The 26177-nt window shown below is 44.3% G+C and overlaps 1 protein-coding gene across 1 annotated transcript in view; it reads left to right on the top strand.

Annotated features, from left to right (window-relative positions):
• The window catches only part of Pah (phenylalanine hydroxylase), a 56932-nt gene extending 32300 nt beyond the window's left edge, over nt 1–24632 (top strand). Inside the window, exons 5-13 of the mRNA XM_059245400.1 lie at nt 8603–8670; nt 12219–12415; nt 14454–14589; nt 15600–15669; nt 18239–18295; nt 20326–20421; nt 20954–21087; nt 22239–22354; nt 24194–24632. Coding sequence (XP_059101383.1) covers nt 8603–8670; nt 12219–12415; nt 14454–14589; nt 15600–15669; nt 18239–18295; nt 20326–20421; nt 20954–21087; nt 22239–22354; nt 24194–24240 — 921 coding nt within the window. The 3' untranslated portion in view covers nt 24241–24632. The remainder of the gene's footprint in view (nt 1–8602; nt 8671–12218; nt 12416–14453; nt 14590–15599; nt 15670–18238; nt 18296–20325; nt 20422–20953; nt 21088–22238; nt 22355–24193) is intronic.
• Nucleotides 24633–26177: the final 1545 nt, after the last annotated feature.

The raw sequence follows: 26177 nt of genomic DNA, 5'->3' as shown, positions 1-26177 counted from the left end.
AATGGTGTGGGCTTCTGTTTCTGTCTTTGTGTATTTCATGGACATTTCAATCCAGCACAGCTAGGGTCAGACAGTGAGGGAGCTGTGCACAGGGCTCTAGTCAGGTGAGGGAGGAGAGGCACTTGGCTGAGAGGATCACATCCGCTGTGAGGCGTTCCTCCGGGATGGAGATGAGTGGGTGGTGCTTCGGGTATGACAGGGAGAGAGTGAGTCGAGACGTGCAGAGTGGTGGATTTCACTGTGGCCTGCAGAGACAGCTTTTTAAATGGGTTTCTCACTAGAGGACTAGATCAGTGTGTGTGTGTGTGTGTGTGTGTGTGTGTGTGTGTGTGTGTGTGTGTGTGTGTGTTTTGGGTGGGGTCTTCTTATTCCTTCTTCTTCTTCTCTGGAGTCAGTGGTCCTTGGGGTTGAAGAGAGGTGCTCTAGCTGCTTCTTTGGGTGAGCAGTGCGTCATTATGTTCTCCACTCTCTGTCAGGCAGTGGACTCTCCGACCATTTTAACCAGGAAGCATTTCATATTAACAAGGTTTTAGTGTGACTGGTGCTGGGGCATGTCTGTGCCCTGTCCAGAGTCTCTGCACAACCTTGTGGGGTCTAATAACCAACAGGAGGCTTGCTCTTCCCAGAGGCAGTTTTCTGTAAGCAGGCTGAGGCCTCCATCTCACAGACAGGCACAGCGGTGCCAGGTACCTGCTCCAATATCCCTTGTTGATCGAACCTGGGCACCTTGGACCCTTACCCCAGTGCTCAGGGTAGTTGAAGACACAGGCTTGGCTGGTGACAGGAAACCCAATCTCCTGCACGCCAACAGATGGGGAGCCATAGGCCAGCCTTTCTGGTGCATGCTCCAACCGAAGTAGTAAACGCTGTGAGAAAGGCTTTGAATTGCATGAGGAAGACAGTGAAGACTTCAGCAACTATAGTTACCAAGTTTTATCTTTATCCCATCTTTCAGTCAAAAAATAAAGAGAGAAAACATTTTACGAATAGAAACAAGGTGAATTCGTCCCACCCTCTACACTTCAAAGCAGAAAAAAACATACTATCTTCATACTTTTCCATAATAGTATTGATGTCTGGGAGAGGTCCCTTACACGCACAGCCACACGAGTGTGCATAATGTGTGTCAACCTAGTCCCGTACTCATCAGGCATGGCCAACCACAAGCCCAGCTCTATTGTTACACTGAAGTCAAGGTCTCTGCCTGACGTCTTCAAATAGACTTGGAACGGCTCTCATGAATCTTAGTTGTGAGGTTAGAGCAAATTACCTTAAGCTGAGGGTAGACGTATTTAAGCATCCTATTTAAGCCTTAAATACCGTGTTTCACGGATGTGTTTCACTTGTGAGCCTTGGGCAGGAAGCTCGTGAGTTCTAAGATGGTCTGGGCTATGTAGTGAGACTCTGTTTCTAAAACTAAACCAAACTAGACCAGACCAAAACTAGATCAAAATCAAATGAAATCAAACTAATTGAAAACGCCAGTTCTGGAGGGACAGGTTCTCTGTTGTCTTTCTGTATATGACACAGTCCATTTCAAGGAGCCCAGCTACAGCAAAGGCCACACTGGCCACACCCTGATGTCCCCTCTAACAAGCCTCTGCCTGTGCCTCTCAGCTGTGGGCCCTGCAAACCAAAACACCTCCGGAGATTTCTTCCCTCCCCCAGGAAAGCAAGTCCGACGCACACATGAGAACTTCTTCTCTCACCAGCCCCATTGTCCTGCCTTGACCCTCTGTTCTTCCCATTGGCCTCGGTCCTAATCATTTGGGTGGGGGGGAGCGAGGCCAGTCCAGAGAGAGAGGGACATGTCCTTCCCTGTACTGTCATGTCCCCTCAGAAACCAAAGCTGCCCTGAAAACCTCTCTGGAATCCATTTCTCTTTGCCAACCCAGGCCACAGCTTTGGCTTCCCAGACTCTCCGTGTCATGAATTTTATCATAAAAACACAACTTATCAGGTACACGGTCCCCCTGTAGTGGAGGCGCCAGGCTCTCTCTGTTCCTTCAGTCTTTCCTCAGAAGCCGGGAACAGGGGCCAAGCATAGAGCAAGGCGGCGGGTGTTTTCCTGCAGCCGCCAGCCCCCACAGTCCCCACAGCCCCCACAGGCCCGGCCTCAAGGTGTGAACTGCCAGCAGACACCAGACTAGCAGTGAAGGGCTGTTCTTCTTCAGGGACCTTCTGTTCTGCTGTGTCCCTTGTGGTCAGCACGATCACTTCCTCCCCTGACCCTCCGCCCTTGGCAGGATGCATTTGTGTTTGACCTAGTACTCCATAGCCTCCCAAACAGCCACTCTGTGAACCGAGGGACAGGGAAGATTGTTCTGGAAATCCGGGGTAAAGGCACTCTGCCTTCAGCTTCAGCTAAGTGAGGAAATGGAATAGGATGGCCAGCTGTCCTTCACTCTGCCCCTCTTGCCTTATTTGCTCCTCTCTCTCTCTCTCTCTCTCTCTCTCTCTCTCTCTCTCGTCTCTCTCTCTCTCTCTCTCTCTCTCTCTCTTCTTCCTTTCCACAGGTATTTATCAAGCTGCTGGCACTACCAGCTAACCTTTCTTGATCACGGTCTGTGTACTAGGCATAACGCTAAACACTTGGCATGTGGTTCATTTTAGTGCCAGTTGGCACTCTGGAGGGCTGGGCTTCTCATGGTCAGGTGAGGGCTCTCAGGAAGTTGTAAGCTGTGTTCCACCCAGGTAGGAAAGGGAGCTGAAGGGCTAAGAAGATTCATTAGTGCCCCCATCGCCCCCTCTAACTACAGAGCAGAAGAGGGAAGAGCATCGCCTTTTCTGAGCGATGCCAAGGGAACCTGAGGTAGCAACTACAAGCTTGGTGGGCAGAACCCCAGTGGCTGTGCTTGATTTCCGTACCCTTTACCCGAGTTGCTCCTCCTCAGAGCATTGCCACTGTTCTTTCTCACTGGCAACCTTCTGCTGCTCTTTCAAGGCTACACTCCTCCTTCTAGCTCCCGAAAGCCATGCTCCCATCTCTTCGCCAGGCCACAGCATTGCGTTCTGTTATCATAGGAAGGACTGCATGCTTGTGGGTTTACTGATGAGCCTGAGAGTTCTGCCTTTCATGGTTCAAGGGACCTCGTATCATTTTCTACAATGATTTATGTTCCCACCAATAGAATTCAAGTGGTCTTTTTTCTTTACAAAATTTCAGTACCTGTTATCTTTTATTCTAAATGTTAATTTATGTAAGGGAGGGCTTGGCGATGTGCCCCTTTAATCCCAGCACTTGGAAGGTAAAGGCAGGCAGAGCTCTGAGTTTGAGGCCAGCCTGGTCTACAGTGTGAGTTCTAGAACAGCCAGGGCTATGTTGAGAGACCCTAGCTCAAAAATTTTATAGTTATTATAAAGAAATATAGAATGTTTGTACATGTATGATGTATGTGTGTAAGTGCATGTGTGTCCTTGCACTCCTGTGGAGGCTCGAGAACAACTTGAGGACATCTGTTCTCTCCATACACCTTGTGGGTCCCAGGTACCAATCTCGGGTCATCAGGCTTGAGGAACAAGTACCTTATGCTGCTGCAGAACCATCTGGCTGGCCCTGTAGGTGCCTTTAAAAGGCCCGAGGGGTGTGTGAAGAGACTCAGAGTCCCATTCCAGAGGGTACCTCCCTATGTTCTGAGCCAGACCCCCCAGCTTTCATGTTTCTGCCTTTTTGCACTGATGTGCCGTTCTTTGAGCGCCTGTTCTGTGCTCACGTGATGTTCTGTCTATGTGACCTAACCTTGTCATGTGGCTCGGTGAAGCAGGTGGGATTAGTGATCTCACTTTCCTTACCTGGAAACTTCAAGGCCATGCCCCCAGTGAGTGCAGCAAGGCGGTTTAAAACCCGTGATCTCCTTGCTGTCCTGAAGATGGTGCTTGAGAGATTTAACCCCAGCTCTGACATGAAGAAGCGGTGAACTAGATCTGTCAGTCTAGAAGAATCCTCAGAAGGCATGTCATTAATACTCCTAGGTAATACATTTTCTGAGACCGAGAAAAGGGATTGCGTATAGACTCTGCTGGTGTCATAACTTATTTTAGACTTCCCCCTCCTCCTTCCGACCCCCTCCCCTTCACCACTTTCTCACTGACAATATGTTTCCTGTCAAAACATGGTTACATGCAGGGCAACCTGAATCACTGCTATTAGCTTAATTGAGGCAGGGTGATTATAAATAAACTACTTGCAGTGCCGGTGAAATTACTGCTATTAGTCTAAATTGAGACAGGCTGATCAGTCACCACCAATTACAGCGTAACACAGAATGTGTTTCATGGGGATGGATGCAGGGACTGTGTGGTCACCTGGCAACCCAAGAGATGGAAAGCCAAATCCCTATAAGGATAAGCTTCAAGGTCACAGATCCAACCAGAAAAACCTTTTGAGACAAAGCCTCTGAGATCTGTTTGGTGGGAGTGCTTTGTAGGTTGATAATGAATGTTTTAGAAATAAGGGACCGGAAATGAGCATAGTAGGAGATGTCCCCAAGTGACGACTCTTTAGAACATGCTACACATGTCTGTTCATGTACTGGATCTCCTGCCACTACCCTAAAGTGATTTGAAATGGATTCAGAGTATTATTTTGTTTCCTCCCTATTACACACACACACACACACACACACACACACACACACACACACACACACACACACACAGTATATCCTTGCAGCAGAAAACTTCAAAAATGTACCTAACATTGCTGGATAACTGCTATTTCCACCACCTCCAAATAACATTTGTTCGAGGTAGGTGAATCTCTTCCATCATTATACTTATATATTCTCCTCAACATGGGAATTATCTACTAGATACGTAATTTTGCGTTGAGCTTTTATTTTCACAGGTGGAAAATCCGTAAAGGACCCAGACAAGGCACATTAATGATGAACAGTAGTTGAGTGGGAGTGAGAATTAGATGTGGTCATTCCTTTCCTGGAGGAGATGTGAACTGGAAATCCTTCCATTTTTGCTTCCGATCCCAAATCTCAACTTGCCAGTTGGAAAAGCTCAATAAAAATGCTGTGTTTTATTTTTTATTCTATTATTTTATTTTACACTCCAGGGCCCTTCAGCCAATGGCCTAATGGGGTTTCACTTTCTACCCTCCTGATATCAAAGCAGAGCTAGACATTCTCCAAAGTGCCTGATGGTGTGAAAACCTTCCTTTTAAATTTGAAGGGCTAGAGAGAGATGCATACTACCGTCTGTTAAGACAGACTAGTCAAGATGACAATTGTTAAATTTGAGTTGATATTTTGAGCTCAAGTAGGAAGATATGAATAAGCAAGTGTTTATTGTTTTGTCTAGTAGAGATGTTCCCCAATGGTGTGCTAGTGATGCTTGTAAATTAAATCATAGGGTCCAGTTTTCTTCTTCTTTCCTCAGCATAAATGAACCCTATGTTGACTGCAAGTTCTTAGGTTCCTAAAGCCTGGTGTCATGGTATACACATATAATCCCAGTACACAGGATCCTGGGGCAGGATGATGATATAAACCAGCCTGAACCAAAAACTGACAGTAAACTAACATAAGCCCCCCAGTTCCCTATTTGTTTTGTTTTTAAGATTCTTTTTTTTTTTTTTTTTTTTTTGGAGACAGGGTTTCTCTGTGTAGCTTTGCGCCTTTCCTGGAACTCGCTTTGGAGACCAGGCTGGCCTCGAACTCACAGAGATCCGCCTGCCTCTGCCTCCCAAGTGCTGGGATTAAAGGCGTGTGCCACCACCGCCCGGCTTAAGATTAATTTTATTTTTATTTATGTATAGGGGTGTGTGTGTGTGTGTGTGTGTGTGTGTGTGCATGGCACCTGTGTGTGAATGCCCATGGAGCCCAGTAGAGGATGTAGTAGCCCCTGGAGTTGGACTACATGTGGTTGTGAGCCACTTTACGTGAGTGCTGGAAATCAAGCCTGAGTTTCCTGGAAGAGCCATAAGAACTCTTCTTAAGCGAGTGAGGCTGCTGAGCCATCTCTCCAGTCCCCCTGCTTGTAATGAATGATTTCGATCCAGCCAGTGTGTTAGGGAAAACAACAGCTTGTGCTTTGTAACAACTGTGCCATAGAATCTTTAAACCGAGTAGTACTTCCCTTCACTGGAATTTGGGTGCAGAATAACTACATGGTAATTTTACTTTATTAATTGTGTTGCATTCAGAGTTTTTATTCCTTAAAATCCATCCTGGTAAACAAACTAGAAATCTCCCATCCCCATCTTTCCTCTAGTCTTTCTCTCCTTCCCTCCTTCCCTCCCTCCCCCTCCCTTCCTCCTTCCCTCCCTCCCTCCCCTCCTCCTTCCCTCTCTCCCCCCTCTCTCTCCCCATCTCTCTTGCTCCTTCTTTCTACATCAGGAATTCTTTCTATGCTCCCATGCTCCAGGTTCTCAGGTAAAATTATCTTATATAAATTGCCTTACATTTTGTTTGAAACTGTTGGCTGATGCTGATATAAAAGACAATAAAACCCAACAAACCAGTCAAGCAAAGAAAACCGAGGCAACGTTTGGAAACCAGGGGCTATCAACATTCTTCAAAAGCATCTTTAAACACTGCCTATGACACAGCCTGAGTTTTCAAGTCATTCAGCCCATGGTTTGGAGACAGATAATTGCAAATTAAAGTGATTTCTGGAAGAGCTTGTTGGGAAATGTCTGCAGGGAACAAAGACAAGTTCTATGGCGATGGACCAGTTTCTCGTTTCAGCAAATTTCAGACCGTAATGAACTTTTCTGTAAAGCACCCTTCTCATCTTTTGGGACACTTTCAGCTCCTGATGTGCCCCACTCCACCCTAAACACTCAGAGACACACTTGGCCTCTTCTCGTTTGAAAATGTGCTGCTTGACATGCCTGGGAAGACTGCCTGCCAGTCAGTCTCAGAGAAGTCATCAGCATCCTTCTGTCTGGGGTAGCTTGCTCAGCCAGTGGAATGCCTGCCAGGTCAGAAAGGTTTATGATTACTGAAGTGTAGTGAAAAGAACAGAGAGCTGAGTGATCCAAAGCCTGGCCTCCCGATCATGGATCCACTCCCCCAAGTCTCTTGTTGATTCTGGGAGAATACCCATACTGATCTGCCTGACAGCTTTATGGCAAAAGCTGTCACAGCTGTAGACATCTGGTAAATGACATTTTAAAAAATTGCCAGCAGGGCATGGTGGCACAGGCCTGTAATCCCAGCACTTGAGAGGCTGAGGCAGGAGAGTTGAGGCCAGTTTGAGCTATCCAAAAATATTTTATTTCAAGAAAATAAAATGCAAAGCATAAAATTGCCATAGCAGTAAGTGCATACCCGTTTGTTTACCAAGAAATGAGGAGGAGCCTCCATATTAATTTCCTTAGTGGCTCTTTTTTTTTTTTTTTTTTTTTTAAAGGAGACTGTGGAGATAGCTCATCCAGCAAAGAACAGATGTACAGGTGTGATGACCCAAGTTCAGTCCCCAGCATCCATGTGAAGAGCTGGGCATGATGTCACATGCCTATCTCATAAAACAAGGTGAAACTTTCCTGAGGATTGTTTCCCAATCCTCAGGTCCCAATATTGACCTTTAGATTCAGCATGCTCCCACCCCCAAATCTATATATATTTCAACACACACACATACTCACACACGCACACACACACACACACACACACACACACACACAGGCACACATGAAGAAGCATTACCAAATACACACCACTTGCCAGAAATTGAGTGATTATTTAATGCCTTCAACGCAGACATCTAACTTGGCTTGATCCAGTTAGTTTAGAAGCTAGGAATGGTGTAGGTGACACTTCTTTAAGATCAGAGTATATCTGTAGAGATTGGAATCTCAGGGTGGGGAAGATTTCACTGCATTGAAGGTGTGGTTGAGTGTGTGTCACTCACAACAATGGGAAAACCCCCATTTAGGAGGGAAGGAGAGAAAGACTAGAGGAAAGATGGGGATGGGAGATATCTAGTTTGTTTACCAGGATGGATTTTAAGGAATAAAAACCCTGAATGCAAAACAATTCATAAAGTAAAATTACCATGTAGTTACTCCACACCCAAATCCCAGTGAAGGGAAGTACTACTCAGTTTAAAGATTCTATGGCACAGTTGTTACAAACTGTGTTTAACTGAGACCGTGTGTTAGAGCATCATCAAGGAAAAGAGACATTTGCCATCATAGCTGAAAAGCTTCCACTCAGATTGGTGATAGAGGTGCCATGCAGGTGGAGTTTTTTGTCAGGACCACCAGCTCCCCAGTAAAGGACATGGAGACTTATTATTAATTAGAGATGCTCCGCTGATAGCTTAGGCTTGTTACTAACTAGCTCTTAAGACTTAAATTAACCCAGATTTCTTATCTATGTTCTACCACGTGGGTGGTGCTTTTCTCAGCCTGGCAAGTTCATCTTGCCTCTCTCCAAATCCTGTTGACTTGGCCCTTCTTCATCCCAGTGCTCTCTTCCTCTCCACAAGTCCCGCCTAACTGCTTCCTGCATAGCTATTGGCCATTAGCTCTTTATTAAATCAATGAGAGCAACACATCTTCATAGTGCACAAAAAGGCTATTCCACAACAGTGCCAGGCCTCTCCCTCTGTAGACCTGAGTCATCAAGTGTCTTCTCTCTCCTAGGGCTTCAAAGATCCTGTGTACCGGGCAAGACGAAAGCAGTTTGCTGACATTGCCTACAACTACCGCCAGTAAGTCTCCTTGTTGGACCACTGAGAGAAGAACACACACCTAACCCTTGCTCTAAGTTGGAAACCATCATCGCAGAACACCCTGCTTTGCCTTTGTGTGTGTGTGTGTGTGTGTGTGTGTATGTGTGTGTGTGTGCGTGTGTGTGTATGTATGTGTGTGTATATTTGTGTATGTGTATATGTGTATGTGTGTATGTGTATATGTCCTAATGACACATTTTTTTAAAAATTGCCTCTAGATCAAACAGAAGTATCCACTGCCATAGCCCAGCTCTCTCCCAAGCTTTGCTAGCTCAGTATCCATTGTGTCTGGAATGATTGGAGAGGCTTCCATCCTCAATGGAACAGCCTCTGGGCTTCTCCACATTAGACCAAGAGGAAGAAAGCTGGATGCTCCAGTGAACTAAGCAGCCCTGGAGCCTTTGGACTAGCCACACGCCCATGCTCTACTGGTCTTGTTGACCCAGCCATGTCAGGGCTCTATCAGATGAGATTTTTTTTTTCCTGTTCAGAATTCTATCATTTTATCCAATAGGAAACGGCCATATCAAATGCGGTGTTTGGGAACATAATGACTTTGCTGTTTTGGGTCCTCAGAGACTGTGTAAATTGTGACTTGGGAACCTTGGTGTTTTGAGAACAGCAGTTTCTGAGTGAAGGGAATAAGCAAAGACATGCATGAAAAGAAACTCCAGAGCTTTCCTAGAGACTGAGGTACTGGGACATCACTTTAACAGCTTTGGTGGGACATAAGGAAATGCCGGGGCTTTATGGGGGTGAAAACAAATCTACCTCTGGATGGAGAGCCATTCAGAACATCACCATTTCTGAGTGACTCCTGAGAGTGGAAGGATCCAGACTTGGGTGGCCTTAGTCAGATTAAGGTCCATTTGGACCCTGCCTTCTGTTTAGCAGAAATAGGGAAACATGGTGACCTTTCTCTGTCCTCACCTTCGCTCCACTGAGTCAGTATAGGCAAGAACACTTCTCACAGTCAGGTTGATTATCATCTCTTTGCAGAGTTTTTGGTGTTTTGCTAAATTTCATACACACACACACACACACACACACACACACACACACACACTGCTCGTTTTTTTCAGAAGAAGAAACAGAAGCTGAAAGAAGTTAAATAACTAATGGGCGACAAAGGCAGGTTTTAACTTTATCTGTCCCCAGAATTAATCTCACCATTCCCATGGAGTCTAGTAACCCCGGGCCTAAAAGCAGGTTCAGAACTCAGGGTCTCATTCCATCTTTCTGGCTCACTCCCTTAGGAATGTTCTTGTTTACAGACTTGACATCATCTTCTCAGAGAGACAGATTCCACGGGATGTCCCAACTCAAACAGAAGTTCTCGCTCTTGCCTGCAAAGTCAGCCAAAGTTCTGTGATTGGGTCTCAAAAGATCTGAATAGACATGGACCCATTTGTCAGCCAATCACTGGAGTCAAAATAAAGAGACTGTGATTGGATAACCCTGACCACACTCCCACCAGTGAGGGTAGGAAACATTGAGTGTCCTCTTTCTGAAATGCCACAGGCTGAAAGAGGTAGGAGGTGCTTTACTGCAAGAGGGGGAAGAGATCCTGGGTCACTGGAAGAGAAAGGGGACAGATGCATGTTCAAAACGTCACCACTAACGGAAATTGGTTGCAGAAATACCAGTTGCCTATCTTGTTTTTGTTTTTACTTTTGTTGTTTTTATTTATTTGTTTATTATCTTTGTGGTTGTTGTTTTTATTTATTTATTTATTTTTTTTTTGTGTGTGTGTGTGTGTGTACCTGCCATATGACTCATGACAACTTGTATGAATCAGCTCTCTCTGCCATGTGGGTTCGGGGCTTAGCAGCAAGTGCCCTTGCCTACAGAGCTACCCTGCTGGCCCCATCAATGCCTTTCTTTGAAATGAGAACTAGTTATTTTAATGATCAATGGTTATTGCCAGTTCCAATATTAGGAACTTGTGAAATTCCCTTTGTAAATTGTGAAGTCATAATTTACATATATATACACACATGTATGCCTATATATTTATGTACATATATTTGTATGTTTGCATATGTATATGTGTATAGTACTTTATGCATAACATTTCCTATAATCTTGTCCGCTTTAAAAATGCATGTTAACTGCAGGACTAATGCTCCTAGCAGTTCACTAAATTGCCAGAAAATGGCAGGGCTGAGTTTTGGTCGGTTTCTATTTCCAAAGCCTTTTTCCTTTCCTTCCATCACCACTTAAGCCTGGATTATGGTGTAGTCTTAGGCAAAGGCTCACCTGACACTGTCTTGTGGTCCCTGTTGGTGGACCAGAAGATCCTCTCAGCTTGATTCCTCTTCGTTTCTCAGTCACCAATCTGTCTTTCCTCCCCAATCCTGGACCACCTTTCCGTAGAAAATAACAAGTCTTTGTGCTAATGTCCTTGGATGAGCTACAATTGTGAAAGTGCAGGAGGAACTTAGTTTGGAACCGATCCGCAGTTCCAAGGTAAACAGTCCCACTTTGTCCCAGACTCTGTGTCCCTGGTGATGGAGCAGGGTTGCAGCCCAGGGAACAGGCCCTGCGCTGGGAGGTCAGGCTTTGTTTGGTTTTCATTGTCTTCAGGACACAGCTCAGAAGCCTCCAGACTAATGAATCTTAAATTGTAGCTTGGGTCAGTCACCTAGGGAGTTTATTAAGATCCACCTGTCCATGGCTTTCCCTGCTCCAGTGCATCAGGACTGTGGGACAGGGTCTCACGTAGGTGCTTTGACACACTTGACTTATAAGCATATCTCATACCTTAGCATGCTTATTTGCTCCTCCACCTCAATATTTATAATTTCTTACCCTTGGTCTAGAACTTTGTTAATTGACAAATCTGTGTGCTTATGACATGTAGCATCACACACACACACACACACACACACACACACACACACACACACATACCTTAAAGATATATAGATTATATATGCTGTGGGACCTCAGCCTACATTTAAATAACTTCATAACCTCCCAGAAACAGAAGCACCAGCTCAGCAGGTACAAGCTCCCCAGGCAAGTTCCAGACATACACACTCTAGCTATTAAACCCAGGTTAGCCAGAGCTGTTCGCTTTAGTTGATATAATACAAGACACTCTGGTGCTTTCACTGAACGTGGGTACCCTTGTTCGGAAAGAGGATGCATTGTCTAGTCATCTCAGCTGCCAATCTTTGTACTGCCCTGTACATACTGCTTTACACCTGTATGTCACCTGCCAGCCCCCCCCCCCCCCCCGAAAGCAAGTTTCTACCTTGAACAAACAGTTGGACTCTTAGAAGAGCAGAAAGGCCAAATGGCTTCCTGGGATGATAGCAATTCCTCAAGCCATGTTTTCCCTAGGGAACCAACACAGCAGTGTTTCCTATGAGATTTTTTCTCTTTCAAACAATGCTTGAAGTCCATGCTGGTCAGGGGTGGCACCTCACAAGTTGTGGGGCTGACTCCCTCTTCCGACCTTACCACATTGTGTGCCCTGACCCTTCCCTGCTGGAGACACTTGTTCCGTGTCTGTATTCTAGCGGGCAGCCCATCCCTCGGGTGGAATACACAGAGGAGGAGAAGAAGACCTGGGGGACGGTGTTCAGCACACTGAAGGCCTTGTATAAAACGCACGCCTGCTATGAGCACAACCACATTTTCCCACTTCTGGAAAAGTACTGCGGGTTCCGTGAAGACAACATCCCCCAGCTGGAAGATGTTTCTCAGTTTCTGCAGAGTAAGTCCACATCGGGGCCAAGCCCTGCAGGCAGTGGGGTGGGGGAGTGGGGGTGGGGTGGGGGTAAATGAAGGATGCTGGGAGTAGTGATGATGTAGTGCAGGCTGAGTCTCCCAGGAAGAGTCCAGCTGCATTGTCTCCTGCCTTCTGTCTCACCTCCGTTATTGATCTTCTTCCACCCAAGCAAGAACGTCAGGTGTGGATTTTCGCCATGTAATTGTCTCTGAAAGGATTTCCTCTCATACCCTAAGCCTGAAGTGCCCAGTCAGTGTTTCCCTGTGGTGCCCACTGTTAGGAAATGGCTGCAATGCCCATTCAAGGAAAAAGTGTGATCTTTGTGGGCCAGGGCCAAGAGTCCCTCGTTGTGAGTTTATTCATCTGGGATGGATCCTGCCTTTGACCTTTTCGGGGCTGTGTAAATCTGCCTTTGTGTTGTCACCTACCAAACAGACGCAGTCACCCTGTTAGCATCCGTCACAGGGAAATTACGAAAATGGAGTGAGATGTTGCATATGAAAGCACTTGGTACAGTGCTGGCTGGGTCCACAGTCAGTGTTCAGTGAGCCTGAGGGCTAACGGTGCTGTGAGGTGCTCAGAGGTGCATTATCTGAGGAATGAGCCTCTGCACAGTCCTTCCAAAGGGAGATTACTGTTTTTCTTTCTGACAACAGGGCGCTCATTCAGCAAAACCCCAACAGTCAGCTAGTTCATATTGAACACCTACTATGTGCTAGGTAGAATAAGGAGAAGTAGGAAGATGAACCACAGTCACATAGAAAGGAATAATTATTCTGTGCATCAGAACCTTGAAGAGATAGGAAATGGACCAAACAAAATTATATGGCAGGGAGGGAGCTTAGAACTGGAACAGATAAGGTGATCTTCAAGGTCTCTCCCTCTTATCCTAATAAGGCAAGAGGCAAGAGTTAAACAGAGTAATTATCAGCCTGAAAATGTAGAGTGAAGGAAGAGAGACCCAGTCCTAAAGATGGTCTCCAGTTTACTGCTGGAAGTTGTGGCCAGTGGTTATAATGATAAACATCAGTGCTAGCAGTTGTCAAGTTATAGAATTACAGTTAAGAGGCTTTGAAGCCATGGGGCCCGTGGCTTGTGGCCCTGGACTAAAACTTTAATCTATATCTCAACTTCCCTATCTTTAAAGTGGGGATGATAAAATGTCTTCCTCACAGTTACTGCAAGGGTTAACTTGTGCCTGGCATGTGTTAGGTAGTATGTAGCCTTAGTTATGGTCATCAGCAGTGACACTTTCTCCTCCTAGTGTATAGGAGATTGAGAAACAGACAGATGTAAGAAGTAGAGGATGGTTATCAATTGATAACTTTAAAGAAAAGTTATGGAGAGGGTGTGGTATAAAACTTCCCAAGACTTTAACCCCTGATTAGGGAAACATCTTCTAGTTCTCAGTACCCCCTACATTGCAGAGCTAAGAGAAACCCACATGTACTGCTTTATGGATGAGAGAGAGAGAGAGAGAGAGAGAGAGAGAGAGAGAGAGAGAGAGAGAGAGAGAGAGAGAGAGAGGATGCAGTCAATTTCTCTTCCCCCCTTTTCCAGTCAGACAGGACATTTCTACGCCCAGGATGGGCTGTGTGTGGCATGGTAGAGAATCTGGAAGTGCCCATGGCACACTCTACGCCTGATGTGGACTTTCAATCTCCTTGCTACTCCAGAAACATGAGAAGTAGTGGGAAAGTATTTGATCCTAGTAAACAGTAACGAAAGAGAAATTTACTGGATGTTTGCAGTGGGCAAGGCTCTGCTAAGCAATTTTTAGTCGCTGTTGTTTTGATGTTCAGTTGTTCCCTCAGTAGGACCCACCTACATTTTGCAGGTGAGAAAACTGAATCTCAGCAATGTGAGTTTACTTGACCCAAAATAGCCAGGGGAACAGAGACCGGAAGCCAAGTCTCCTTGGTAGAAAGCCCACATTCTTGGGTATTGGTTCTGTACTGGGGGTTTTGCAGCCTCTCTGGCTTCAACACAGGCTTTGAGTTTAAGGTTCTTTTCTGCTTTCCAGCTTGTACTGGTTTCCGCCTCCGACCTGTTGCTGGCTTACTGTCCTCTCGAGATTTCTTGGGTGGCCTGGCCTTCCGGGTCTTCCACTGCACACAGTACATTAGGCATGGATCTAAGCCCATGTACACACCCGAACCGTGAGTACCAATCTCCAGCTACCATTGCCAGTCACAATGGATACCAGTCCTACCTGCTCTAGGAATGCTGCTTAGGTTCACTGCAGGCTGGTCCGCATGATTCGTTGCCTGCTTTATTTGATCAGAGTACTGAGAGAAACTCATACCCTGGGGATTTTCTTGTGCCAAATAAATTTGGATGCACAGATTCGGACATCCTGTGAACCAAGGACTGGGATCTGTTCAGGCATCAGGAAAGGAGGTTCCATCAAGCCTCAAAGTCAGACCTCTGAAGTCCCAAATAGGACAGGACCAAAAGTAGCAAAGAGATCTCGGCATCTCCTAAATACGCATATAGATGATTCCAGTCCTTTGCCTAGATTATGTCTTGGCCAGAAGGAGAGAATGGGAGGAGGCCACAATGCTTCCTACTTGGACTTCTAGCCATCTCATTAGTCATATAGAAACTGATCCAAAGAGATCAGTATGATGCCCCAAATTAGTTCCCCTCCTCATGATGTTAATGGCTACCAATTAGAAAGGATTTGTTGCTATGGACCTGGTGCTGTTTTAGATAAATGTAGCCTCCCTCCTTTTTTTGACTGTTGACATACTCCAGGCCAAGAAAAGGGCAACACCTTTTTTTTTTTTAAAGTTCTTATTGAAAAAAAACTGGACACATTATCCCTCTGCAGTTCAGTGAGTGACAAAGAGATTTGGGATGGGAGGAATCTGTGACCCAAAACTCACTCAGGTATCTGAGAAGAGACCCATGTGAATACTGGCTCCTTGGCTCTGCACCTCAACCCCTCCGGTCTCCCAGGACTCCTGATGGCTCTACCTCTGCTTTCTTTCCTTTCCCTTTCTCCCTTTTATTTCAAGGGATCCTTTGCTCGGCACATGACTTCCTCTTGAGAGTAAAATCCCAGGTCTCAATGAGCTATGTCTTCCTGTCCATTCTTCATATAAAATCGTTGAGTCTAACTTGGTTTAACCTGGCCCTCCTCTAAATGCTGTGCTTTCTGTTTTAGGGACATTTGCCATGAACTGTTGGGACACGTGCCCTTGTTTTCAGATCGCAGCTTTGCCCAGTTTTCCCAGGTAAGGGGAAAAGACTCGGTTATATAGGGTCGAGATTGCATTACTGAAATGAGTTAATCCCTGACAGAAGGGCTGTTGCATGCTCTGTAAGAGTGGAAGCAAGACACAATTCCATGGTCCTACCTGAGAAGAACCGCACAGAGAAGGGGGTGTTGGTTCTGTGGACCAGGCTGAACACTTGTTCTAAGAACTGCAGCCTGTGATTGGTGATGGATCATCTTCTGACATGCCTATGCTCAATTTGCTAATCTCAATGATCCTGTCAGGTGTACATTGGGAGCCTTCTCACTGATGAAAGCATCTCTGATCTCTAGGCAGACGTCACCTCAGCTGCTTCCAAATTTGCCTAGTACTTCCTATCCAGTGCTCCTTTTAGAGACTTGGGTGCTTCCCATCTTGTCAGGGAGTCATCTGGATGTGTACTTGAACTGGGAGAGATGACATTTGCCAAGAGTCCAATGGCAATGATCTTATGTATAATTGACTAGAGAAAGAAGGAAACAAAGAAAGATAAAAGAAAGTACCCAATGTGTCATTGCCCCCGTCAAAACAGTGCCATGGCCTCGGCTCATCTTTTCTAGTAACGAGAAAACTTGAAATTATTTTCTGATGAGTTAAAATGTTCTCATAATTCTCTCTCATCACTGAGAAGGATTCTCACCATTTTGTTTGTATGTGTGTGTGTGTGTGTGTGTGTGTGTGTGTGTGTGTGTGTGTGTGTAGGGGGTGTCTAGGGAATGGCTCAGCAGTTAAGAGAGCATACTTCTCTTGCAGAGGACCACAGAACTCACATCAGGCAACCAATAGCCACCCCTAACTCTAGCCCCAAAGGATATGATGACTGTGGTCTCTGCAGGCATCAGCGTTCATATGAACATTCCCCCCTAGAGACACATGGGCATCCAAATAATTTAAAAAGCTAGAAAAATATTTTAAAACACAGTTGGGTAGCTGGGATTTTGGAAGACTGAATGATGGCTCTAAGGTATTCAGAGGCCAAACCCAGAGCTTGTATGAGCTAGAGCTGTGTGAACTGGGCCAAGTTGTGAAGCCATCCTGTGTCTCAGTTTCCAGGTATTTGAATGAATAAAATGTCTTCCTTCTTTGTCTTCTTCCTCGCTGGAAAGAATAATGATCAAAGGGTGACTTGTGAGTGAGTGTTGCTCCTGGTAGGAATTTGAGAGTAATGACGTGGTGTGCAAATCTTCAAGCATTTCCCATCAGTTCCAGGAAGTGTTTCCACTATGGAACAATGAAGCTGCCACTTGATATTTGCAACGAACCAAACAAAAAGTTCAACTGATTCCTTGACTCCTTAGCAGACTTAGGCTGTCCAAACAAAAACACTTGCTACTTCCATGTGAGGTTTTGAGAATTATGGAGCCCGGAAACCATTGGACTTCACAGTGGGAGTGTCTAGTTGAACTTTAACTGTGGGGGTGTTACTGCCAATTGTGTAGTTAGAGCTGCCAAGATATTGTTGATTTCTCAAGACAGTTTTAAAGCAGGGACTTGTTACTATGACGGGAGAAATAGAAGCTTTCTCCTTGGAGAATAAGAAACTTGAGTTCTTGACACCAGAGATACTCTGTCTAGCTGTAGAACAGATGGCAGTCTTCCTTGCATTTGGGTAACCCTGGAGAGGCGTGGACAATTAACGTCAACAGACACTGCAGGATCATCTGCGTGACACTCTCAGCTTCGACATGGATGGTCCCCAGGCTAAAGTTGTTCTCTGAGAACATTTTGTTTTGATTTAGAGGCAGTAGTTTCTTACCACCATAGGACAGTAAGGGAGTGGTGAGGTAGCTTCCTCATTGGCGTCCCACCCTTGCCCTTGACCCTACAGTCTATTCTCACAAAGTAGCTAGACTAAATCTTCGATGACCTACAGTAGCTCATGTCCACTCCAGAATAATTTATATACATGTATGAAATTACCAAAGAAGAAAACCAACACAAGTTATCAAAAATCCTAGAATGGATTTTCATTTCAATGAAAAGAAAAACCCAAGTCCTTAAATGTCTAAAAAGTCCACATGGTCCCATTTGGGATGTTCGATTCAGTGTTACCTACCAATACTCTCACTATACTCTAGCCGTGATTGTCCCTCCCTCTCTGCTCTTTGAAGACCTCATTCCCCTTGCCTAGAGAGTGTTCCCACTAGTTGTATGCTTCTGCTTGCTCTACAGTATCCCTCTTCCCATCATCAGTAGAACCAATAACATTCAAGTCTTTCCCCAATTACCACCTTCTTGATGATGCTTTCCAGGAACCCAAATTAATAATGCTATGTGACCATGCACAGGCTACCTTATTATTTCTTTTTGTAAAGTGAATGCAAAGGAACCAAGTGCTGGTGACACACTTCTCTGCTCCTGAGATCTGTGCCTCCACGCTATATGGTCCAGCCGGAGTGGACTTCTAAGAATATGCAGTGTCAGTCTGGGCCCTTCAGAAGGTGCTTGCTGAGTCATGCATTACCTGCCCATGGCTGGGTGCCAGGTCGGCACTGAGGGTAAAGTCTTCGTATGGGCTTTGCCAGTGACTCTGTTTCTCCACACACAGGAAATTGGGCTTGCTTCTCTGGGTGCGCCTGATGAATACATCGAGAAACTGGCCACAGTAAGTCTCTCTTATCCATAGCTGGATTACGGGAATGCCATGGGCGGTGGCCTTGAAGATTTCTTCTCTCCCTGGCAGTTAGGCCATTTGAAATAATGATAAGAATGTGTTAAGTTGCATTCACATGAATGAAATGTCACATTTTGATTTTTCTTTAAGGGGCTGATTTATTTATTTATTTATTTGTTTGTTTGTTTATTTATTTATTTATTTATTTAGGTTTTTTGAGACAGGGTTTCTCTGTGTAGTTTTGGTGCCTGTCCTGGATCTCAGTCTGTAGACCAGGATGACCTCAAATTCACAGAGATCTGCCTGGCTCTGCCTCCCAAGTGCTGGGATTAAAGGTGTGTGTCAGCAAGGAGCTGAATTTTTAAGTGAGCTTTCATATGGATATTTCCACATACTTGTTAATAGGATCTCCTTGAAAACATCAACCAGCTGTAATAACTGCCCTGGAAATTCTTTGGCTCAAAGTGTGCCAGGAACTGGCTGGATTTATAGCTCTGTTCAGTGAATATTTACCTCTCTACCTCTGTACTAAAAGTAGCCTTAGGGTCTTTCTCAGACAGAAGGTAAAAATGGGGCGGGCCTTCACATTCTTGCTGAACATTTCCTCTCACAAGAGAAGCAGGGGTCATGCACATGGGAACCACGGGAATACCAGATCTGCACATTTTGCAATTTCCTTCCTTACATTTTCCAGTTTCAGCATACCCTTCTCCAGGTATAGAAACATGTTTCTTATCATATGCCCAGCCTGGAAGACCAAAAAACAAAACTTTATGTTAAATTAAAAACTACAATGAATGCAAGACTAGCATTGACATGTATTTGGTTAGAAGTTTATTTACTTCCTCCTTCAGAAAGGCTAGAAACTTCTGGGTTTTGGCTACTGACCATGTATTTGCTCTGAGTTTCAGGGCAAATGGCTTATGTCTTTTTATCTCTAAAAATCGGCATAAAGTTCATTACCCATCTCAAAGTATTTCATGTGGATCTAAAGAGTTAAGTTTGTATGAATACACGTTTTTACATTTTAGGTATCTTAGAGAAGCAGCTTTCCAAGGGGTTCTAGAAAAAGTGGTTAGAATTTATTATTTATAGGGAGTAAAGTCCTCAGATCCAGAGTACCTCATTATGCCCCTCACTGATGAGAAAAAGAGCCACCGTATTGGTACACTGGACTAGGAAGCCAATTGATGTTGGAAGAATCCACCATATTGATACATTTGACTGGGAACAGACTGGTGTCTTTTCTGTGCCTTTGGTTTTGTGTGTCACTGTTGCCTTAACTTTCTAGGCTAAAATCTTGCTGTGTATGATGAAGTCATATTCAATAGGCTCTGATAACCTTCTTGGGCTTAATGTTCTGCAGTCTAACAAGGAGACTTAACTGTTAACCCACCCCTAATTCTCCAAGATGGTGACCATCTCCAGCATCTCACTGAGCCCTGGTCTCTTCCTGGTGCCAGAACTCCATCTAGGCCAAGTACTAAAGACATGTTGGGCTAGGAGGTTCTGTAAGAAGAGGGTGTGGTTATTTGGGAAGACACATAGTGATTGACTCCAGCAGTACCCCATGTTTTTGTGTAGCAGAAGAGTATGCACCTCATGGATTCTCTCACTATCCAATCCCTTAACCGCTTACTTCAGTTCCTCGATAACATTACCAGATGAGCCCTCCCAATATAAGAATATCTTAGGAATCTATCATTCCAGTTTGTGCCAGAGACAGAAGAGTAAAAGGCATGGAGAAGTTTCTGTCACACAGAGAGTAACTTGTTGGGGATGTCTTTAGGAGATGCTAGCACACTCTAACATGTCTTATCACACCATGATTCATCCATCCCTGACTCAACAGGTGACAGGTGACAGGTGAAGAAGACATGGGACACAGAAGGGATGCTAGGTCTCACTGATTCTGAGCACACATCTGTGTAGATTCCTACCGACAAATATGTCCTAGTTCTTTGGGTACCTGATGTCTTGTTCATCCCTTGTAAGTGTCTTTTGCTGGCTTTCTGTTCTAGATTTACTGGTTTACTGTGGAGTTTGGGCTCTGCAAGGAAGGAGATTCCATAAAGGCATACGGTGCTGGGCTCCTGTCATCCTTTGGTGAACTACAGGTTTGAGTTTGACAGAAACCAAGCATGGGTACTTAGAAGCGAGGATGTGGAGGACCATTCTCATCTTTGTGACTTTGCTAAAGTGCTATCAGTGCATGATTAGAGATGCACTTCCCTGGGCAATTGGTACCTCGGCAGCCATGATTTAACCACAACTGTGTTGTTAGAGATAGAAACTCAAGTGCAAGTCTACAGGACTCTGTGGAGGAGAGGCCTCCTGAGCCCAAGCTGACCTAGACATACAGCTTTGTTAAGAATGCAAACATACACCGAGAAATACGGTCGGCTCCCACTATGTCTGTTGCACTTTTTATTAAAGTGTGTTTGAAATGAATTGTTCCCTTCTCGTTAACTGTCTTTTTTAGATGAGCTGTGGAGAGTTGAATCTAGTACGTGCTAAATAACTTGGTTTACTGAATTTGCAGTGGGATAGGGAAACTGTGAGATGGGAGAAGCTTTGCAGAGGATTATGGGATGCAGGTGGGAGCACAGGCCCTGACTGAACTGAAAACTTTTCACTGGGTCCCTGCAGTACTGTTTATCAGAAAAGCCAAAGCTTCTACCCCTGGAGCTAGAGAAGACAGCCTCGCAGGAGTACAGTGTCACCGAGTTCCAGCCCATCTACTACGTGGCAGAGAGTTTCAATGATGCCAAGGAGAAAGTGAGGTGAGATTCCAGAAAGAAACCCAAGACTGACTGTCCAATTAAGATACACCCAGTGAGGTGGGTGTGAGCACTCCCCAAAGCCAAATGGGGTGCTCCGTAAGAAGAGAGGGGAAGAGACATAGAGTAGTCAAAATCACAGATGTGCATCACGTGAGACATAGCACCAGCTGGGTTAAAAGCTCCTTTCAGAGAGGGAAGGGGGGGGGCAGACTTAATGAACTCACAAGTAGTGTGACAGCACTTGTCATGCCCCTTTGAGCCGAGTACTGTCACCACCCTAATCTCACAAAAGAATAGGGAATGTGAGGAACAGAGGAGGTGAGCCTCTTGCCAGTGATCACAAGGACTGTAACTGACAAGAAAGGAACCCAAAAAGCTTGACTTGGGAACTTAGGATGTTGCTCTTGCCAAACCCGGGCTGACTCACTGCCTGTCCTGATAATTGTCAGTTTTCAAAACAGTAGCTTTTACTTTCATCATAGACTAATCTAGAAATGATATCCAAGGTGTCTTTGGAGTGTCTTGTTAATTATACTGATTGATGTCCCGCCTGGGAGATTCCTACAGAATTAGGAATCATGCTTAGGGAAGGCAAGAAAGCACCCGGATCAGAATCAGGCTGCCTGGGTTCCTTCACAGCCCTGCAACGGACATTAATGGCCCAGGTACTCAGTTTCCCAAGGCTCTGCTTCCTCATTTGTAAAATAGTGGTAACTGCAGTTCTTAATTCTTAGCGCTTTTGTAAAGGGTTGCTTCGTGATATTTTTAAGAGGGTTAGAGCTGTTAGAATTTAATGTGGTCCTAGGTTCATCTCAGACACCTGATCTCCACCACTGCAATGTTTTATTTAATTGCCCAGAGCTGTGAGTCTGTTTGCATTGATTGTCAAGTACCTTAGATATTTTTCTAATCATATTCTGTGGCTAGGTTTCATTTACTCATTTATCTTATTTAATGCATGTATTTTGTGCTTTTATACACACGTACAAACGAAGGCTTCCCCAGCTGACCTTATTCAGTTGTATTTCACATCTCAGCCCCAGCTTCTGAGCTGCTGTTCAAGGAAGTTACAGGGTTTACAGCAAAGTAAACGCCACTCGGCTCCTTCAGCCTAACCTCTCTCTAAATGAGACCTTTGGTGTCGGTTTCAGGGCCTTTGCGGCCACAATCCCTCGGCCCTTCTCAGTTCGCTATGATCCCTACACTCAAAGGATTGAGGTCCTGGACAACACTCAGCAGTTGAAGATTTTGGCTGACTCTATCAATAGTAAGTAACTCACAGCCCCTGGGACTACCTTCTTTCCCAGGATAGAGGTGTGTCTTCTCACCTGTCCCACAGGGACAAAAGAAACATCTCCACATGTTGCCAAAGGTTCACTGGAAGGAAAAGAACTATGCAAATTGCCTAATCTGCCTCTTTGCCTTTGACCTTCTGGCATCCAATCCCATCTCTCACCACTACTCCACCTTCCCACACCCAGCCTGTCACTCTCAGATTCTCCCTCATCGTTTGCCTTCCTGCCTCTTTTCTTCTAAATTTCAGTTGATATCACCCAGCCTGGAATCTCTTATACTGAGTACTAAATTCTGTCTGCTGCATTGGCTGCCCATACTCAACTCATCTACTGCTGCTGGCCTTCTGCTCTCCCTTGGTGCTGGATATTAATTATAACAGTTCCTCTGGGAACATCTCTGGTTGTCTTGTTCACACCTGGTTCACTATGGCCACTGAAATTACCCTTTAGCAACACAGATCGGGTTCTGGTCCCTGCCCGCTCTCCTGTCTTTTGCCCAAGGCATCCTTTCTGCTTAAAATATTCTTCTTCCATGCCTACATGAGATGTCCAAAGCCAGTTCATCTCGTATGACTTGTAGGGTGACTGGCTTGTACATCCTTTGTTTGTCTTTATAGTCCTGCTGTTCTTCCTCTAAGAGGATTTCACCATTGTAGAATTGTTTACTTTCTGTGTCCCCAATTAGACCTGAGCAGAGCTAAATATCAGACTTTCTGTTAAGTCCCTAGACCCTAGTCTTATTCATAAGGGTTATATTAGCTATTGAGAGCTTTTGAATGAATGGGTGAGGAATGACTGCAGGGAATCACTAAAAGTGGTTTTATATATTAAATCATGTTTCTATAAGAACAGAAAAAAAATTACACACCTTTAAAACACTGCAATTCATAATATATAATGGCTGCATATATAACCCCAGTTGTTTGAGACAGAGTTTGTGGGTGTTGTACGGCATGATGGCTGGCAAAGCACCAAAATGTGCATCTTATGTGTCCAGAACCAAAACTACAGTCAGGTGGCATCACACGACACAGGCAGGTAATGCCCAAACCACCTGGGGTTCCTAATGCATCTAATTTTCAGTTAGTTTTTCGTTTCCATTATCAGTATGGTGGGCAGGGTGGCCGGAATGCAAACATGGTGCTGGAGAGGTAGCTGAGAGTTCTTCATCCAGATCCACAGGCAGCAGGAAGAGAGTGAGCCACTGGGCCTGGCTTGGGCTTCTGAAACCTCAAAGCCCACCCCCAGTGACATACTTCCTCTAAAGGCTTCATCTCTTCCAACAAGTCTACATCTCCTAATCCTTCTCAAGTAGAGCCACTCCCTAATTGACCATTCATTCAAATATTTGAGCCTATGGGGGCCATCCCTATTCAAACCATCACAAGGGCTAAAAAATATTTATAGTCATGAATTATAGTCCCAAACTAAACTTCCTAAATTTGTGCAGAGGCTTGGAACCTCAGGTGATTCTGGCATCGGGGACTTAAATGAACTCCATTCCATCAGGTTTTTAATACTTAGAGTCTTGAAGCTGTTATGGATAGGTATGTCAAGAAGAGTGCACTGACCTAGGTGTTTGCTTAACTAACTTGTTGCTTAGAAAAACCCCTTTAGCCAGGAAACAGCTTGTGAGAGGAAGCAAACTATTTAGACAATCCTAGCACTCATTACTCATACAACCTGAGCTAGTGTTGGCTCTGTAACTAAGCTGTGAGTGCTCTGAAGTTTGGAGTGATGCATCCCACTGACACTATTGGGCTCTGCATTTATTAATGAGTGGCTCACTTTTGTGCTGTTCTTCTTTCTAGGTGAGTTTGGAATCCTTTGCAGTGCCCTACAGAAAATCAAATCATGAACAGAAAATGATGTCATGGGTAGAACTTGGGAGGTCAACCAAAAATCTGTTGATAGAAATATAATAACTACTTCCTTTCATCTGAAAAGAAAAACTTTAATTTGAAATGTTGGCTTTTATTACTTCTGCTAACACAGTGAAACATCACCAAATAAATCAAAATTCTCTTAAATGAAAGTATATTAAACCCTTCCAGTGGTAGATCTTTCAGAGTCATCTTTGATTTAGATATCTTTAACCTTCAATTTAGTTTAAAATGTAATTTCTCACTTCTCACCAATATTTATAAAAATTTGTGATTCTTATCATTCAGGATTCATTTATTTGTTTTTAACTCCCAGGTAAGCCCTAATGGAATATATATATGGCTAAGTGTGAAACATAAGACTATCCTCAGGAATGAATTGTTACATTCTGTACAGATCTCAATCCATGAAGCTTAGCTTCTGTGTTCATTCACTATGGCTCTGAGAACTGATTCATTATTCTGCCTATGCAAATCTCCTCTGATTTGAGACTCTATGAAGATAGTTATGAACAATAAAGTTTTAGATAATTATATAAAACATTCTGTGAGCTTTATTTATGTATACTATGCTGCATACTATAGATCTGCTCAACCAATCCTGGTCCCACAACTTTTGATATCATTTTCATGTTATTTTTCAAGTATGTTTGAGAAATACTTTGAAAGAACTTGTGATCCAGAAGATATTAGCTAAAGAGAGTAGAAAGCCTTTGAATGCTGGGAAAAATGGCTGGATACATTTTAAAATAGTAAATCCACTAGAAAAGTGAGGATTTTATTTATGCTGGAGAAAAATATCAATATCACAACATTTTAAAGTTTCAAACGCTTCTTTGAATGAAATATTTCTGTCACTACTTTAGAAATCCATTAGCTGGAAAATCTTGTGACACAAACTAGAGCCTCAGGGGCACAGCCCACTGCATGGATCATTGTGATAGCTGAAGTCAGTTGTGGGGAGCCAACAGACTTTGGTTTCTGTTGGTTATGAATTTTACATGAATATATGTAACATATGAGATGCAGTGGGGGATGTAATTGTCTTTAAAAGTGTGATTTAAAATTCTTCCATAGTGCACAATCTATTTTTAAAGCAGTTAAGTCTTAGGGGATTTATGTGGTGCTTCTTCAAGCGTTCTTCTCAGATCAGTTGTAGCATCAACAATAAACCTGGAGCATTCTCTTATCTCTTTCCATTTAGAATTACTGGGCAAGATGTCCAGGAGCATCCCCAGGTTATTCTTTCTTTTACATTTATCTATCTATCTATCTATCTATCTATCTATCTATCTATCTATCTATCATCTACTTACTTACTTACTTACTCACTCACTTACTTACTTACTGGGGTCTGTGTGCATGTGTCGTGTGTGCATGCCTGTGTGTTTGTGTGTGTGTGCAATTATATGCATATGTAGATTTGTGTGCCTGTTATTGCTCATCTGAAGGTCAGAAATCAATGTTGGGTATCTCCCTCTAATATTCTCCACCTTATTTTTTGAGGCAGGGTCTCTCATTAAACCTTGAGTCAAGTAGTCCATGATTCTCTGGTCTCCACTTCTCCATGCTGGAATCACAAGTGGGTGCAGTTGCACCCGACCTTTTGCTTGAGTGATGGGGATCAAGCTAAGGACCTCATGTTTACACAGCAAGAACATTACCCACCAAGCTATCTCTCTGCCCTGCAGTATAGGATGAAAAAAAGGAAGAAGACACACAGAAATGGAGAGATGTCCTATGTTCATGGATTAGAAGAAGTAATATTGTTAAAAAGTCCATCTAAGGATGCTTTTCCCCCTCCACAGCCAAGATTATATGGGTAGCACAAATGGACTTGGTGGGGTGTTGAAAAAATAAAGAGAATGTGGAGTTGGGAGGGATTAGGGCAGAGGTGGAGCTGGATCAGGAA

Source organism: Peromyscus eremicus, chromosome 18 (genome assembly GCF_949786415.1).
Source record: "Peromyscus eremicus chromosome 18, PerEre_H2_v1, whole genome shotgun sequence".
NCBI lineage: Eukaryota > Metazoa > Chordata > Mammalia > Rodentia > Cricetidae > Peromyscus > Peromyscus eremicus.
This window is presented reverse-complemented; position numbering and strand designations above follow the sequence as displayed.